Below are 19,029 nucleotides of genomic sequence, written 5' to 3' on the forward strand. Positions count from 1 at the left end.
ACGGTTATATGTACTATGCATATAGATTAATACAGAACATTACTCTATTACTTACCCGCAATCTTCTCGAAAGGTAACGTATATTAAGTATCCAAAGTGACAGTTCAAAAGTGATTTCTCATTCGTACTTTAGAAACGCACTTAAAACTTGTATACCAGTTTATGTACACGTAGATCATTTGTATGTCTTCATAAATACATTCCGATTCGAATTTGAAATTGACTTTATACGTTTTTCGAAAGAGTAGGTAAACATTTCACAACAGCGACATGTTATGGCGACCAGAGTGGTAAGTACTATACTCCTGACATGAGAACCAACTTCGAAAAAAATAAAATTCGCCTCTAATGACTCGAGCAAGTGGAGTGTTTTATGCAACTTTTAATGTCTGGAAAGTGTCATTTCCGGCAGCGACGTAGCCAGGAATTTGAAAGGGGGGGAAGCACTTTTTGCGATTGATATGGATTTTCAAAGTTGTAGGCACGACTATCTGAGCGGAGCGCCACCATCGGCTGGCGCGGAGCGTACAAGAAAATTTTTGGTTTTACAAACCCCCCAGATGGCAGGAAACAGCCCTTCCCGAATGTTCATTCTGGTTCCCTGGCCTCTTGCTAACTTGAGAAACCTCATTCAATATCACTTTTAAACCCAAAAAACAAACGAGTTAAAAAAGTACGTAATTCAATAATACATAATGTATTAAAATTAGCAAGGTACACAAGGGCGGCGGAAGCACCTTTAATCTGGGGGGGGGGGGGCACCGAAATCAAAGGGCACTTTGCAGAAATTCGATTGGACTGTTGCAGCCTGATATTTAGTACCCTTTATAAATCTTATTGTATTATCTTATTTGCGTATACACATCACTCCATCAACGCCCCCCACCCCCCCCCCCCCGTCTAAGTAGTCTTACTTTTCAACTTCTGATACTTGTAGATACAAAGATAGGCCAGAAATGTCTTTGATACAACCATAGCCAGTAATTATCTTTGATAAAACTGTAGCTAGTAAATGTTTATCGAAAAGGCTGTTTTGGAACTTGGAACGCCGATCGTGACTACAACAGGCAACAAAGAGCTGCAGCTCTATACATATAAAGTCTGTTAATCAACGATAGGCTTATTTGACTGTGGAATGTTCTCAACTGAAATTTATCTGCGTAAACGAGTTCTTAAGTAGATGTTAAAAAACTGACAAGATCGTATCCTAGTCTTTTTCGGCGGGTAGAGTATTGAATGAAACGGCACGCGATATGAATGACAGCCTAGATGACAGAAGAATAGGTCACCTAATTTAGCCATAATCTTGCTTCGTTCATTTCAATAGTTTTTCCTGTCTAGACTCTTAAACTCGTCCAGCAAGCTTATGGATTTGAATTATGGGTGTTTTAATAAAAAAGATAACTTGGCCAAAAAAAGTGTAGGCCCGGGCCTACAGTGCTACATACTGGCTACGCCCCTGATAGTTCTAAATTAGGATTAGATCTCTTACTGAAATATCGCTGTTCTAATAAGGTGATCAAGAGTACAAGTTTTATGTAGAAAAAGGGCACATTTTTAACCTGAGGAAAAGTGGGGGCACTTGCCCCCTGTGCCCCCCGGTTCCGCCGCCCTTGAAGGTACATGTACAGAGTAGACTTACTTACTTTTCAACTTCTGATACTTGTAGATGCAAAGATAGTCCAGAAATGTCTTTGATACAACTGTAGCTAGTAAATGTTTAAGTTAGCCTAATAAGAGAAGGCGAGAGCTATCCGACGATTGCCATCTGATGCAAATTTCTCAAGTGTTTTCTCAACTGAAATATTATCTGCGTAAACGGGTTCTAAACTACATGTTAAAAAACTGACATCGGATCCTATAGTCTTTTTCGGCGGGTAGGGTGTTGAATGAAACTATCGTGCTACATACTGGCTACGTCCTGATCATATGATATCATTATCAGCAGATTTTGTTTCCTGTTTAAATTCTTTTACATGTTCTTTTACATAATATATCAGAAAGACAAACATAGTGCTCTTCTACAAGTTTTCCAGTAGGATGATTCTTGTTTATTGTCCAATGTCTGGACTTTAATACATTTGACGAACTTAACTGATGGACAATATAAACTTTCATATTTTGTAATACAGCCAGAAATGCAGTGGCCTAAAAACAAATATCGTTATCGCAGTGTATTAACAGTGTAATAATTATTTATAGCCTGGAAGTGCGTATCACGTACGATTGCTAGCTTAGCTTTATAACATGCTGTTCGTGCAACAACTTAGGACGACTCATTGAACGAACGTTGTCGACGTTGTTGTGCATACAGTTCGTGACATTCCATAGAGTGCGGTTAGGGAGGCAATATGTATTTTATTACGCAGTGGCCAACTGTAGGCTTGTAATTGGCTATAAGCTAAATTTAGCTAATTGCATCTGCCAAACTAAGTAAGTAGTTGAATCAGTAGGCGTGAATGTTACTACGATTACAATCGAGTTAACGGAGCTAACGAGTATTCAAGATCAAAAGAGCACTGACAAAATACCATGCTAAAAAGCGACAGTATAAAAAAAAAATAGACACTGAAAGGGGGGGAGCGGTCGCTCCCCCTGCTCCCCCTCTGGCTACGTCCCTGATTTCCGGTACCCGGTACCATAAGCATCCCCCCCCCCCCTTCTCGTCAGCCTGTATTTGTCCATCCCTTTCAATTACTATTATCAAAAGAAACAGTGAAAATTAAATATTTCGTAAATATTACCCCTGAACTAAGAAAATATGAACACTTTTTAACTGACAGAAGGTAACAGTTAACAATATTTTTTCTGTTATCAATGAAATATTCATCTTTCTCTGAGCATAACGTGCCTTAACTTTCTTGACTGATTTTTACACAACTAGTTTAAACGTTAGTTATTCTGTACCGAGATAATTACTGGCGGGCTGAAAAGAAATCCTGTTTGGGAATATCATTTTCAAAGTTCATAATACTTTGATCGATTTTTTCCCGCTTTGGTTATAAAGTAGCTGATTTATCGTTAGTTTTTTTTTATGTGTAATAGGATATAAATATAAGAGCTCAAAAAAATTGTGGTATCATTCTGTTATTGAAAAGTTTGAAATACCAGTTTGTGACATGATCAATGTACCACAAAGCTCAAAGTTCAACAATAGATGATTGAGTATTTCGAATTCATCTTGTCATTGTTTTCATTAACATGTTCATATAACATAACGTTGTCCGTTACTTGACTCGGTAAGTTCGTTGTGACTTTGTTATGACTAGTAGCAAACACAATAAATTGACATCTGTTTTATGCCTCACAATAAAGAATCAGACGATAACAGTTGAACATAACAGATGAGAATATTGCGTAGTGTAATTGTTTATTTACCTTTATTAACATATTACCAATGATGAACATCTTCATATTATATCAATAATACTAATTACATAGGATCAGATAACAAAGTCTGACCAACATATATATATATTTCTATAACCACAAATAAAAAAAAGGTTGTATTCAATTGGATAGTCATGCAAATGTGCAAACACTTTCGAATGTTTCACATTAATTTGCGATACTTTAGACAACAACAGCAAAGCATTCGGTGTCATGAATTCTTGCTGAATTAATGAAATTTGGTATTTACTAAAATGAGCTTTTCTGAAAAAAAAGGAAGAAAAAAAATTAAAAGACAAGAAGTGTAAATGAAGTAGTAAGGTATGTTTAAGACGCCCTCGCTGCACAGAAACACTAAAATATACTCTTCACGTCTGTAGGCACTGGTACCAGACAGTTAATGCTCCTGCTCAGGGACTAGGAGAGCCAGGGCATGCCCTTGGGACATTTATGTCACTGCCCTCCCCCTCCCCCCTTCCCCCCTGGCCATGATTGAAGTTTTCATAAATTCATGGACACTTAAGAATACATTATTTTTTATCCCATATTTTCCATGGTACTATAACTGACCATTGGGCACATTGCCGTAGCCCCACCATTCTCCCCCCCCCCCCACCCCTTCTCGTCAAGTCTTTCTCTGTCCATCCCTTTCAATTACACCAATTTCAATACAGATGAACTTATTACAAATGCAGGAGATTCTATGAGCTCTGGTTACCATTAATATGTCATATAATGCCAAAAGTTTGGACCAGACTGTGTCCATAAGTTGAAAGCGTAGAAATTGGAGCAAAACCTAATGCATTCCAACCAAAATATGGTTAACTTCTGAAGCGACGGAGAAATGTCGTGTAAAGAGTAAAGTAAAGCATACATTGTCAAATGATTTCACACGATATTTGTCTGCAGACATCTTAAACACATTTCTGCTGCATTTAAAAGTACCAAAATCATTTTCACGAAATGATGAAATAAAATAAACTAGGAATCAAACAGAAATGTTTTTAGTTGTCTCTTGAAAATACAGAGGAAGGGCGAGTCACGAACGTGAAATGGGAGTTCGTTCCAAAGAGAAGGCGCAGCGACAGAAAAGGCACGATCACCATAACGAGTGCGGGTACGTGGACCAGGAGTTAATTGCATATGCACGTGATAGGAGGAGCGAAGCGTACCTGTAGTTGACCGACGCAAAGGAGTAAGAAGGTCAGTGACATATCGAGGGGCAAGCCCGTTGATCGCTTTGTAGGTGAGAAGTAGGATCTTAAACTGGATTCGCTAAGAGAACGAAGTACAGGAGTGATGTGATCAAACTTTTTAGTGAGTGAGACTAGGCACACAGCAGCCTAGTCTCTCTATAAAACATCACTCATAAAGCTGGAAATATCTTACACAGAAAAACTAACATTATTTCAGGTTAACAGATCTCTCCAAAGATGTAAATATCAAAAGAAACAGTGAAAAAGTAATAATTTGGTAACTATTACCACCAAAAGAAGAAAATATAAACATTTTTTAACTGACAGAAGGTAGCAGTTAATAAGGGGTTAATCAACGGTCTAGCGTGCGTTACTCACAGGATTAATGCACGATCGGGGGATAATGCAAGCGATGCACGAGGGCGGAGCCCGAGTGCATCCAGCGATAGCATTAACTCCCGGAGTGCATTAATCATGTGAGTAACGCACGCTAGACCGTTCATTAACCCCGTTCATTCATACACTACCATTTGTGTGGGGGAAAAATCATAAAACAAAACATTTTTGGTTACATATAACCAAAGATTTATTAAAGTGATGCCCCGTAATTTTACCGTGCGTTACTCACAGGATTAACCACGGTCAGCTGACCTGAATGGACCAATAGGATTTAGGAATCTTTACTAAGTATGAATGAACAATAATTTTTCTGTATTATCAATGAAATATTCATCTTTCTCTGAGCATAACTTGCCTCAACTTTCTGGACTGATTTTTACATAACTAGTTAGCTATTCTGTACAAGATTATTCATTAATCAATGAATTAATGAAATCACAAGAAACTCAACAGAGTTAATACAAAATCAGGGAAATTTCTGCTGTCTTTGGACTTACCAAAAGCAATGCAGTCCTTCAACCATATTGTTCTTAATATATGTCTTACTCTGCAATAACTCTTTGGGGCAAATGGAGCACAGACACCACACCCCCACCCCCTCCATACTGTACCTTCCACCCCCCCCAACTTGCTGTGATCTTTGATCACACCTATAGTTTCAACATTGTTCAGAAATGTTTTATATCCACTGCTTGGAGCTATATGAAAGTAATCGTGATTTGTGGATTGGTATTTTCTTACCTTGAATTCATCCTGAGAACTAGCATACTTTTATGCTAACGATGGAAAAAATGAAATGATTTTCCTGAATTTCCCATATATAACTGCTCTTGGCTTCATTTATACGATACATTGCACAAATATGACTTAAGTTACATAATATACATGAGTTTCATCAACAACTAAGTTGCCCAGACTCACCGACCATATTAAGAAATAGAAAGAAAAAAAAAAAATGCAAACTAGAAAACTCTCTAAATTATTAAGTGTACAGAAGAGATTTATACATGAACTTAAAGAAAACATGAAAAAAAAATATGAAAAATCGTACAAGCAAACTTTTGTGGCTGTCTAGAAACAATGAACGCAAAAGAATAGACGTTCTGAGAGCAAAACACTTCGGCTAGAAAGACGGTCTGCGTAGAATTCTTATCTTCATGTTATAAGTTCCTGTTACTTTCCTGGATGGATTTTGCACGATTCTCAGTAATGTAAAAAAGTAAGCTGTCAATGGCAAATGCGAGTCGGCATTAATAACCGACAAAATCTTATCTACTGTCCCGGTGGACCGGACTCGTTGATCTGCCTGTAACCCAAGAATATCGCTTTGTAATTCTCGTGGCACTGGTCGCAAAACTTTTCCACGTTTTCTGCGGCTGGCCTGCGACATCCGGGCTGAGCGCAGAGCTGGTCCAACTCTTCGTACAGGTGATTGTCGGCTGGTCCAATTTGGTTCTCATCTCTCAGTCTTCCTCCACCACTCTGGTACACATCTCGGGTCCTTCCTCCACCACTTGGGTACCCCTCCCTTTGTGACCCTCCTCTACCGGTCTGATAAGTACCTTCTTTCCACGCTTCTGGCTCACGGAATCCTCTCTCCGCTTGGTAACCTCCCTCGGTATATCTCAACGCTTCCTGGGAATGCTGGTACCCGCTGTCTGCCCTCCCCGAATACATCATATCGTGATCCTTCCTTCCGGTATGCCTTGGTGGTGTGGCAGGACCATGCGCCATATCTCCGTATTTTCCTTGGTGAGCACCAGGAGCTCTCTGAGTGGCTGGCATGACCTCACCAACCGCTTTCCAACATTTGGAACACAGGTTTTTCTTTGCTGGATCTCCAAACATGCCATCTGGACAACCTGTGGACGTGATAAAAGAATTGAATGCTTATTAAAGGTGCTGGTTATGGTTGCACACTTAAACGACCTCCCTGCAGCACAAATATCACCCTGCCCTGCCCTCCCCCTCAACCATCCCATACCTCCTCTCTCCTGCACTTATCTGGTGAAGTTTTAGCAAACTACACGAACAGGTTAAATGTTTTCACAAAGTCATCTTCACTCCAATCTAATATTCTGACTTCATCAGAACTAAAAAATACTTCAATCCAGAAACCTTTTTAAGACATTAATTAACTTTCTCAAAGTTTACTCCTGAAGGTGAAAAATTGAGAGGTGGAGGTTGCTCTTTAAGTTCTAACCATCGATATTTTCGTTACCTTTGGTTCGAGTATCATAAATTGTAAAAAACGTAAAACACTGATTTCTGCTAATTATGAGAGTGACTAAGGATGCAGAGGGTTACATATTTGGAGGAGAAAAGGAGTGAGGGAAGAAATGCGAATATGAGGGGGGGGGGGGAGATGTAAATGTGGGGAGAAAAGTAAATAAGGGTGGGGGATGTTAATATTGGGGAGAAATTAGACTATGGGGGGAGAAATATGAATATGGGGGAAATGTGAATATGGGGGAGAAAGGTGAATATGGGGGAATGTGAATATGTGGGAGAATGTGAATACGGGGGTATGTGAATATGGGGGGTGTGCATATGGGGGGATGTGAATATGGGGAGAAATATGAATATGGGGAGAAATGAGAATATGGGGGGAATGTGAATTGGGGTGAAATGTGAATATGGGGGAATGTGAATATGGGGTGAAATGTGAATATGGGGTGAAATGTGAATATTGGGGAGAAATATAAATATGGGGGAGAAATGTGAATATGGGGTAGATATGTGAATATGGGGGAATGTGAATATGTGGGAGACATGTGAATATGGGGGAATGTGAATATGGGGTGTGTGAATATGGGGGGATGTGAATATGGGGGAGAAATATGAATATGGGGGAGAAATATGAATATGGGGGAGAAATAAGAATATGGGGGTGAACTGTGAATATTGTACACAAAGCTGAGCTGCAATATCCTTATTTTACTTACCCCCTGGACTTTGGCATTTGCTTCTTTTGATCTGAGGGGGGAATTCTTCCGGTGGTATTCGGTATGTGGGGCTCGAGTCAGACTTGTCTGGTCCGACATAAATACCTAAACATGAACAAAAGTTATACTGTTTAGTCTGAAATCATAACAATAACACTTTACAAAGTTCAAAACTAAGAGAGATGGAAAAAAAATCTTACTACTCTATTATGTTTTGACACTGGAAGTGAGAAAGGAATTATTGCTCTTGAATAGTAAATTATTGGGTGTTTCAAAAACCCCTAATGGCTTTGTCGAGCCATATTCCCTACAGACAAAGGGTTTAACCTTTTTTGCTTTTTTCCTTCAGCATGAACGAAATGTATACATTAAAAATACAAGTGGCACAATACTGTCATATTTAAACTTAATCAAGTCTTCAGCCTTGTGTGTGGAATATTCAACTTGGACATTAAACCTACTCTAATATCTTCCAAATGGAGACAGATATCTCTATCACATAGATTCAATGAGGTTGGTTAGTTTGTTTGCCTATTGTGGCTGAGGAGGGTGGGGTCTGGAGGGGAGGGGAGTTTGGGGTGAGTTCTTCATGACAGTTATATCTATCACATAGATTCAATGGGCATGGTTGGGTTGTTTGTTTATTGTGGCTGAGGAGGATGTGGTCTTGGGAGGGGGGGTGGTGGTGGGGTGAGTTCTTCATGGAGACAGTTATCTCTATCACAAAGATTCAATGAGGTTGGTTGGGTTGTTTGCCTATTGTGGCTGAGGAGGGTGGGGTCTGGAGGGGAGGGGTGTGTGGGGTGAGTTCTTCATGGCAGTTATCTCTATCACATAGATTCAATGGGCATGGTTGGGTTGTTTGCCTATTGTGGCTGAGGATGGGGTCTTGGGAGGGGGGGTGGTGGGGTGAGTTCTTCATGGAGACAGTTATCTCTATCACAAAGATTCAATGAGGTTGGTTAGTTTGTTTGCCTATTGTGGCTGAGGGTGGGGTCTGGAGGGGAGGGGGGTTGGGTTGATTTCTTCATGGCAGTTATCTCTATCACATAGATTCAATGATGATTAGTTGGGTTGTTTGCTTATTGTGATTTCTTCATCTAACATAGACTTATAATGATGGTATAGGTTTGTATCTCCTTCAGGCCAGTACTACTTACCTCTCAACTGCTGATCCAGGTGCTCATTTGTGCTCTTCATCGCCTTGTCCTCCATCTTCTTTGGTAGCGGAGAGTAATTATTAATGTTCATTTCTCCCCTCCCTCCACTAGATGCACTGCTCTGATTCGACAAGTTTCTATTCCTGTGTCCTGGTCCTCCTGGACCAGATAGGGTCTGATTAGGTGCAGTCCTTGTCTGATACTGTTGTCCATAGTTCGGTGGCCTGTAAGGTAGTTCCGGGGCTGCTACCGGTGGTGTCGCCATCGGCAAACCGCTCCCGGAGGACATCTGATACTGGGGCTCGATATCCTCCAAACATTCCAGGCAGTAATTAAAGTTAGGTGCGGCGGGCTGGTTACATTTTCTTATCTTACACTTCCTTGGAGGTTCCTTGAGGGATGGAGAAAGGAATTTGGTTCAACGGTACACCATTTAGATTGTAAGAGCATAACAAGCAGAAAGGTTTGACATTTATGGACACACACAACAAGAGAATGACATAAAAATGAAAGAGGAAAAAGAAATTCACGGTTATTTTGTTTGCAATCGGTTTGAAATTAAAGATCAGCGTCACTCACGGTCATATTCATCTGATGTAAGGAAATTGTCTCTATCTGCTATCTAGAAAGTTTAAAAAACTTATATGGAAAAATAAGTTAAGTGAAAATACCTGATATGGGGCGTGCGACTGTCTCTGGGGCTCAGTTCTCATGACTGGGGTATCCCGGGGCCTCTCATTAGACCCCTTCTTGTCCTCCTTACAGGCTCTGCACAGGTCTGTATTCTTGAGACGTACACCGTGGCAGCCCGGCGTTGCACAGAGGTCCTTCTTCACGGTGAGCACGGGTACCCTGGAAGGGACGGGAGCGGATCGCATCTGCTGGGGAAGCATCTGCTGAGGGAGCATCTGCTGAGGTGGCGCATCCTGTCTGCGTTCAGGGGCAGACTGTCTTGGTTGAGAACGAGGACGATCTTCCATCCCTAGCTTGTTTAAGAGGGCCTCGCGGCGATTGATGATATCGGATTGTACCCTCTCGGAACTATCCACTCTCCTTGGGATCCTGTCCTGCTCTCCCTGATCGTTTGCCATCTTGTTTAAGAGGGCCTCACGACGATTGACGGTATCATGCGGTACCCTTCGAGTCCTGTCCTCTTCTCCCTGATTGTTTACCATCACAAACTCGTCCTCTTCTTGGTGTCGGGTACTCCTACCCAACTCCTTCTCCATATCCATGTGGGCCTTGAAGCAGCTTTCACACATGTCTGCTGTGTTTGGGTTGCCAGTCATTTGGCACTCCGGTAGGATGCACTTCTCCATGCCGGACACCACCGTATCGACCGCGATGGAATTCAAGTCGTCCACGTTGGGTCTGAAACGATCTTGGTCCGGTGGCGATGGAGGTGAGGCATTTGGGATTCCCCTGTCGGAGACGGGGCTCCTCGGGGGGTAACGGTCCACGGCGCTAGCCTGTTGAAATCTGTTGCCATCGTGACAGACCTTGCAGAATCCTTCCAGACCGACGTCTGCCTTGTTCAGACAATCTACTGACTTACACTTCTCCCTCTGGCCCTTGTTGTGGCACTCGACACAGTAGTCGCCGGTGCACAAGGACTGCTGGTACGGACAAGCAGGGGTCTTGCACTGACCTTGCTTCCTCTCGGAAGGTCTCGCAGTGGGAGGAAACTGTTGATACTGCTGGGAGATGTCCCCATATCCGGACCCTCCCTGGTACTCGGGAGTGCTCCTACCGATGTATTCCTCTTGATACAACATTGGCTCTGGTGCAATTTCACTCCCTTCAGACTCTGTGGCAGATCCCGGATTATATTCACCCTCGTTATAGATTCGAAGGTTTGTCTCCGCCAAATCAAAGTAGGGCACCCAAACGCTGTAGTTCCTGCCCATGTTCACACAACTGAGTTTGGCACCGTTCAGGCCCACGGCGGTTTCACGGTTCTTGGGACAGTGGATGAAGTTATCCACATGTAGATAGTCTGTGATTAGCGCAGGCGGGTTTTCTCCGGGCAAAGTGAAGTGGACCTTCGCAAGCTCATTGTGGATCATCAGCGGTACCATCAAGTCGACTTCATCCTTCTCATCTTCGGGTGCGGTGTGGACCAGCGGGAAGAAGTGAGAGTGGGAAAACCCGAGCACGATAGGAAACTTGCAACAGAGCGAGGGATCCCAGTCTAACGGTAAGTACAGCCCCGAGACCGATTGCGGCTGAAGTGAGGCACCCTCCAGGTTTCGGATCTTATCGTTAGAGATGATCATGATTGGACGCCGCAGCATGTTGGCGAGCGCATAGATGTGGAACTCTTCCAAAGACTTATATGGAAGATCGTATCCACTATCATCGACGATAGGAGCGGCCATGGTCTTGAGCATGTCATATTCCTCATTCCATTCCTGTGAGCCAAAAGAAATACATATGAAAAAAAATTATGAAAATGATCCCTACATTGATATTTAAATCTATAAAAAACAAACTCTGGGGTAGTAGTAGTAGTAGTCCTATTGACATACAGTACTTAGTTCTAACATATGAACTGTATATATATGCCCCCCCCCCAAAAAAAAAAGTGCAATATTACCAAAAAAATTATGCATGTGGCCAACCTCCAACTTGTGAGCAGCAGGGCTCATTCAGTATTTGCATATATATGTAAATTGATAAAGTCAATAGAATTGGTGGCTGCCAACAAAAATCAGGGTTCAATCAGGCTTCACAGGTCTGGATAAGCTTAATTGCACAGGGTATGAAAGAATCTCTGTATCTATTGGTTTTGAGACATGGAAGTCTCAACCTGCCACTGCCTCTGGATATCTGACTACTATGAACTTATGAAGTAGCTCATAGAGGGAGTGGGTATGGTCCTTCCATACCGCGTCCAGTTTGGACTCGAGAAGTATTAGTATTGCGACGAAAATCAATAATCATTTCTTTGGTCTTAGCAACATTTAATTGGAGGAAGTTAAGATCACAGCAGTTCGCAAAAGACTGAATTTGACGTAAGTAAGCTTCATCACTATTACCATTGACTAAGCCAATCATGGCAGTATCGTCGGCAAACTTGATGAGTGAGCACCCTTGTTTTGATGACCTTGCATCGTACGTAAACGTCTGGAACTTAAACCCTGTACTTTTGTGTCGGAACTTAAACCCTGTACGTTTGTGTTGCATCTTACCTTTGTGTTATATCTGAATTCAAAGCTCATGGCAGCCTGGTCGACAGAGCTTCGTTCCGCCTGCCATCTGGGCATGTTGTTATCAGAAAAGGAACCGTTGACCATGCTTTCCCACAAACTTGTCCTGAGAAATAGTTCCGTGTCTTCGATCCCCCACATGTAGAGCGCCGCCGCATGGAGAAGACAGTTTCCGTCACCTACAGAAGAATAATTGACAATTTTGTAAGGTAGTACTGTACCTAGAATCAGATTTAATATATATTTTATTACATAGCTGAGTACATTGATATGTTTTACTTTAAAACATCTTTTCCAGAACGAATGTCATTGTCATTAAGGTACCGTACAATTTTTTTCTGATTGAAGTTACTTTTGTAACATGGACGTGGTCTAAAAATATGTAAGCCCAATACAATTAGCTATACCAATACCAATATTCTATACTATATATATAGATTACCTCCAATATCCTATTTAGTAATTTATGTAGATTACCTCCAATAATTTATACTATATACCTCAAATATTCTATAATATAGATTACCTCCAATATTCTATAATATAGATTACCTCCAATATTCTATACTATATATATATTACCTCCAATATCCTATTTAGTATTTTATATAGAATACCTCCAATATTCTATACTATGTATATATGGATTACCTCCAATATTCTAAACTATATAGATTACCTCCAATATTCTAGATTACCTCCAATATTTTATATTATATATAGGTTACCCCAAGTCTTACTGTATGTATATATATTACTTCCAAATTCTATACTATGAATATAGATTACCTCCAATATTCTATATTATGTATATATAGATTATACCACCAATATATATTCTATACGATGTATATAGATTACCTCCAATATTTTATATTATATATAGGTTACCCCAAGTCTTACTGTATGTATATATATTACCTCCAAATTCTATACTATGAATATAGATTACCTCCAATATTCTATAGATTATACCACCAATATATATTCTATACGATGTATATAGATTACCTCCAATATTTTATATTATATATAGGTTACCCCAAGTCTTACTGTATGTATATATATTACCTCCAAATTCTATACTATGAATATAGATTACCTCCAATATTCTATAGATTATACCACCAATATATATTCTATACGATGTATATAGATTACCTCCAATATTTTATATTATATATAGGTTACCCCAAGTCTTACTGTATGTATATATATTACCTCCAAATTCTATACTATGAATATAGATTACCACCAATATTCTATAGTCTGTATAGATTACCTCCAATATTTTATGCTTTATACATAGATTACCTTCAATATTCATTCAAACATTTTCTCTGTATGTCATGATAATCTAGCTGTGAACATATCATTATGTCTCAATTTGACAATTTCTGAACAGTGCGCATTTAATTAACAGAGTGCTGTAAAATTGCAACTCCTGTAGGTAATGCAGCTACCTGTAGACCTACCGTTCCCCGTACAGTACATCTACAGTACCCCACTGACCCCACTTTCCCCCTCTACCTGTCATCTAGCTTACCTGTGGTAACCAGGGGATATAGAGTGGGAAGGCTTGTCGACCAGTTTATGAGTCCTTCCTTTTCAAACTGCCTCTTAATGGCCGGTTCTGTTATTTCTCGCTGGAGGAATCTGGTCATGTCTTCCGGATACAGTACCCAGTGGTAGGGTAAAGCAGCAGTGTACATCGGAAGTTGTTGGAAATAGGTTGCTCCCGTACGGTCGCTTAGCCTCTTGCATTCCTTCAGTGCCTTGAACAAATCTTTGTACACCACAGTAGGTAGAGCAAGTTGGTAGGGGAAGGGCATACCCAGGGGAGATCTGGAATTAGGTCTCGCCTGAGCCATTTTTGATTTTTTGTTGTATAGAAACTGATTTCTAGAAAGGAACTCTATTGGGAGAAAAACAAAATAAGAAAAGTGAAACTGTTGAAGGAAAATTTGGTTTGGAAGATTTTGCCAGTATGTAATGAAATTAGATCGGGAATACTTAGTATATATATGCAGGGATGTGCCCACGCTGGGCAGCCCCACCCAGCACTAAAAATTACCGCCCAGCACTGTCTTAAAAATCAGGAATCCCGCCCAGCACTATTTTCATCTAAAATCCTGACATTCCTAACAGTATATTCAACATAAATTGGGCCTAGCCTATGACAAAATCATACAGACTAGTAATGCATCAATTACGCATGCTAGAAACATTACTTACAGCTCTCAATCGGTCCCTTGTAAAATCTCTTTTATACCAACTCATAACTTTTACCACTTTTACGTAATATATATTTCACTAAAAAAAATAAAAAAATGTATATTGTTAGCAACACTAGTACTTGTGTAAATGCTTAAAAAGCTTCACAAGTGCCAGCATCTGGCATCTGAGCACCTTCAAAAATCGACCCTTAGACCCTTCCCCCAGGACGGCGATCAGTATACCCGGCACTCAGGAAATCCTGGGCACATCCCTGTATATGTTGATAAACAGTGCAGAAGATACTGCAATAAGATTCTGATTATAAGAACTTCTTATAATCAGTATGGCGCATCCATTCACCAATTATGACTTCAATCCAACTTGCCATTGTTGAGATATCATGTTTTCGAGCCAAAGGCGTCACATACACACACCCACATACACGCCATCACCATAGCATAGATTCCTTTCAGAGCCTTTGGGCAAGGAATAAAAAACCAGAAGTATAATGGCGGCGGAACCAGGGCGGCACAGGGGGCACGTGCCCCCCCACTTTTCCTCAGGTTAAAAATGTGCCCTTTTTCTACATAAAAATTGAGGTGTCTCAAGTTAGCAAGAGGCCAGGGAACCAGAATGAACACTCGGGAAGGGCCGTTTCCAGCCATCTGAGGGGTTTGTAAAACCAAAAATTTTCTAGTACGCTCCGCGCCAACCGATGGTGGCGCTCCGATCAGATAGTCGTGCATACAACTTTGCAAATCCTGGCTACGCCCCTGACTTTTAATGAATTTCTGTGGGTCAAACTCAAAGCTATTACGAATGGAAAAAATTTGTTAAGATATTGACAAGTAATAAACTCTAATTCGGAAGATTTCTACATTAGCAACTAGCATGATTTCACCTCATCTTGTCTCAAAAGAAAACTTGTTCCTTGTTTCCCAATTTGCACATTGGATATTGCAGTGCTAGTATGCATATTTTCCTTGAGGGGGGGGGGGGGCGGCGTCGATGGAGTGATGTTTATACGCAAATAAGATAATACAATAAGAGTTATAAAGGGTACTAAATATAAGGCTGCATCAGTCCAATCGAATTTCTGCAAAGTGCCCTTTGATGTCGGTGCCCCCCCAGATTAAAAGTGCTTCCGCCGCCCTTGCCTATGATTTTTTGCTGGCCCAAGTTGGTGTTCTAATCACTCTCCTTCATGATATATATTGGTCGTTTTCTTTTTTATTTGTTTTCTTTGCTATTTTGTTACATCTTTCTGACAACAAAATGAACTTTTTTTTTTTGGTCAACCAAAGGATATGACCTGGTTGTCGGCAAAATCCTTCAAACTTCCTACTTTCAATTCCAGAGTTAGTAGACCGCTACTGCTAATAATGTTGACAGTAGTCTTTGTTTTACAGCACAAATATAGTAGTAGCCCTTTAAAATCACCACCCACTCGTGCTGGCAACTCATGGTTCCTTCAATACTAAATCACTGAAGTGTGATATTATTCCATAACAACTCCCTGATGTTAGCCACTTCCTTTATGACACTGCAGTCGGTCATCGACTGTTTCAGGGAAGGATTGCGCAATCCTGGGATCTTCCCATGGTTGTGCAATCTAACAGAGGGCAGCAGAGCAAAATTTGGGTAGTGAAAACTGTATTATAGAGGCTGAGCCAGTGGAACTCTTGCTGAAGCCCATCATGTGTCACATGATTTCAATTTAATTGTTTTTGATTGGTTATAAGCTCTCAAATATGTCAAAAGCTTTTTATTCACAGTAAGAAACCACTGACTTGTTACAGATTGCTTTATTCCTGATCTTGGACAGTCTGAGAGAATTCTCCTATTTTTAAAAAGGAAAGGTCCATTCCAAGCCTGCTGAGGAGGTGAACCATGTTAGGCAGGGCGCATTTCTAAGGGCAGTGAATCCCTGTGGCCATTGCGCCATTTTTTAAGAACATTCCCTGTGATGGAGAGTTTGGAAAGGCCACCAGAACTGGACATTAGGGTTTTACAGTAGTCTGAACTGTTTTTAATAGTACTTACAAAACTGGTACTTTAAAGTTTAAGGCCTACCTGATGCACTGCTAAGAACAGATGTATATGCTATTTAGTGACAAGAAATAAGGAGCATTCACTCTGGATTAACTGTCAATTTGTTCCGATATATTCTTTTGTACCGTACGGAAGTATGCAAACCATTCCAGGGCAGAGTATCTACACTATTGTTCTTCCTTATTTAAAATGGGAAAAAAAAGCCTTTTTGGAGCCGTTGCACTTTCAATAATTTACACTTTTACTGCACAAACTCACTAAGGATCTCATGTTGAAACAGTACAGTAAGTTGACAGTCTCATGGATATTTAAGTTTTATCCTCTATGTGATATTTTGATGGTTTAACCAGATTCAGCCAGAAACGATGCTTGATGCACTGCTAAGAACAGAAGTATATATATGCTATTTAGTGACAAGAAATAAGGAGCATTCACTCTGGATTAACTGTCAATTTGTATGCAAACCATTCCAGGGCAGAGTATCTACACTATTGTTCTTCCTGATTTAAAATGGGAAAAAAAAGCCTTTTTGGAGCCGTTGCACTTTCAATAATTTACACTTTTACTGCACAAACTCACTAAGGATCTCATGTTGAAACAGTACAGTAAGTTGACAGTCTCATGGATATTTTAGTTTTATCCTCTATGTGATATTTTGATGGTTTAACCAGATTCAGCCAGAAACGAAAAGAATTATGCTTGTAAAGATCAGGAGTCTAACAGCTCAATAATGTATTGGAATTGAATGATCAATGAAAGTGTCTCAACATACAAAATTGATTTTTCTTTGTTTTGCTGTGGAAATTATGGCTGTTTTTTTAACGGTCTTGAAGATTGGCACTTGAAAAGGTGGTTTCAATTTGACTTACGAACACGCTGTGTCTATTTGAGCTACTACATATACAAAACACAGTATGCGATTGAAGTTTGGGAATATATATGAAGTTAACGCCGGTTAACGCCGGCGTCTCCCAGTCATGAGATCCCCGGTTCGATTCCCCGCCGACAGCAATGTGTGTCGTCTGGCAAGGGTGTTGTTCAATAACAACTTCCCGACATGGACGTTAAATGGATGTGTGCCGAGAGATTGGCTTCGGTCAGCTTGCGAGTCTATAAGCCTGCATGGCTTCTTTCGCGAGTTCCTGCTTGCGGGAAGATCACATATACATACATACATACATACAAGTTAGCGTTAGCTTGTTAATGATATGTCATGAAAGTAAATTGAAGTATTAATGCCTTCATTTCATTCAACTCTAGACTTATATATAATTTGCAATACAATGTAACCAAATGCATGTTTGAGTCACAGCAAACACCTCTGGGAGATGCGATGAAACACACCGTAACTCTGTTTTACAAGTGTAAAACGTGTGTATTGCTAAGTACCTAACTCAGGCGCCTACATGCGTGCTTCTAAGTTATGGAGATAGGCCTATTCTACAACATATATGTACATATTAGGCTACAGCAATGTGTTGTTTATATACAGGTTAGGACAGTAGGCTCACCTAATTACGGTGGAAGTTACTGCCGATCATTTCCATTGCGAAATCTCCAACCATACTATTACTACTTCCATAATCGAACGTTGAAAACACCATTGAGTGTATATGCTTTAGTGCGTTAGGCTAGGCCTTTAATGTACGTGATAATCCATCCGTTCATCGATATGGAATTTAAAAAAATGCTTACTTTTTACGGATATGTATTACAACAGAAAATTACTGTATCACTTACCCGCAAACTTCTCGTAAGGTAACGTTCATTAAGTATCCAAAATGACAGTTCAAAAGTGGTTTCTCATTCATACTTTACTAACGTACTGAAACTTGTAAGTTGTATTAGTTTTGGCTTGTATGTTTAAAAATAGCACTGTGTACGTGGGTCTCATAGAAATTGGTTAGTCTAGATATAGGACATTACAGTGCTACATCCTCTTTAACTAGTTGCGCAATATCGGGAAAGACCCAGAATTTTCCAGCCCTATGGGGAAATAGTGAAATCCAAACAAAAATATAATTCATCTGAGAACGTCCAGTCCGGAGTTTATGTTCAATATGTCGTCATCAAGAGTCCGTATTCATTAGGAGTACTTAAAATTTCAGTATCAGCATAATTTTATGTGTATATTTTTCCAGTTTCAAACTGACGCAACTCGATCGTTCAGTATGACTAAAATGTTATGCAGTGAGGTCATAAAACGGTTATAATTATAATCATCACCAACCTTGGTTATGATCATTTTGATGATGTCATCATTCGGATTGTTACTCGGCTTGGTCGTGTGACATCCAGCACGCCAAGTTTGAAGTAGGCCTGCACTTGACCTCACCGACTTTTACATTTTACGTTAACTAAAGCATTAAACAGTAATTTTAAACAGTAATTACTTGCTGTATGTGTATGACACTTTTTAAGTAAACAGTCTAGCAACTTTGTTAATCGATCATAAAAGTTC

At 40.2% G+C, this 19,029-nt stretch overlaps 1 protein-coding gene across 2 annotated transcripts; it reads right to left on the bottom strand.

The window, feature by feature from the left end:
- Positions 1–3,363: 3,363 nt before the first annotated feature.
- On the bottom strand, positions 3,364–18,596 carry LOC139962442 (uncharacterized). 2 transcript variants are annotated; one of them, XM_071962392.1, is made up of 7 exons: positions 18,309–18,596; positions 13,846–14,214; positions 12,282–12,478; positions 9,762–11,501; positions 9,091–9,481; positions 7,931–8,035; positions 3,364–6,847 (listed from the first exon to the last, which is right to left on the bottom strand). In XM_071962392.1, the coding sequence occupies exons 2-7, from the start codon at positions 14,168–14,170 to the stop codon at positions 6,258–6,260; spliced, it is 3,348 nt and encodes a 1,115-aa protein (XP_071818493.1). In that variant the 5' UTR covers positions 14,171–14,214; positions 18,309–18,596; the 3' UTR covers positions 3,364–6,257. The 2 variants fall into 2 exon arrangements, with proteins under 2 accessions (XP_071818493.1, XP_071818494.1); XM_071962393.1 differs by lacking the exon at positions 18,309–18,596 and adding an exon at positions 18,080–18,224.
- Between the last annotated feature and the right edge of the window lie 433 nt (positions 18,597–19,029).

This window comes from Apostichopus japonicus, chromosome 21 (assembly GCF_037975245.1).
Source record: "Apostichopus japonicus isolate 1M-3 chromosome 21, ASM3797524v1, whole genome shotgun sequence".
NCBI lineage: Eukaryota > Metazoa > Echinodermata > Holothuroidea > Aspidochirotida > Stichopodidae > Apostichopus > Apostichopus japonicus.

Coding starts and splice junctions, on each gene's coding strand:
- LOC139962442 (XM_071962392.1), bottom strand. CDS start 14,170: ATGGCTCAGGCGAGACCTAATTCCAGATCTCCCCTGGGTATGCCCTTC. Junction 12,479..13,845: donor ATATCCCCTGGTTACCACAG/GTAAGCTAGATG, acceptor ATTCTTCTGTAG/GTGACGGAAACTGTCTTCTC. Junction 6,848..7,930: donor CAAATGCCAAAGTCCAGGGG/GTAAGTAAAATA, acceptor TCACGTCCACAG/GTTGTCCAGATGGCATGTTT.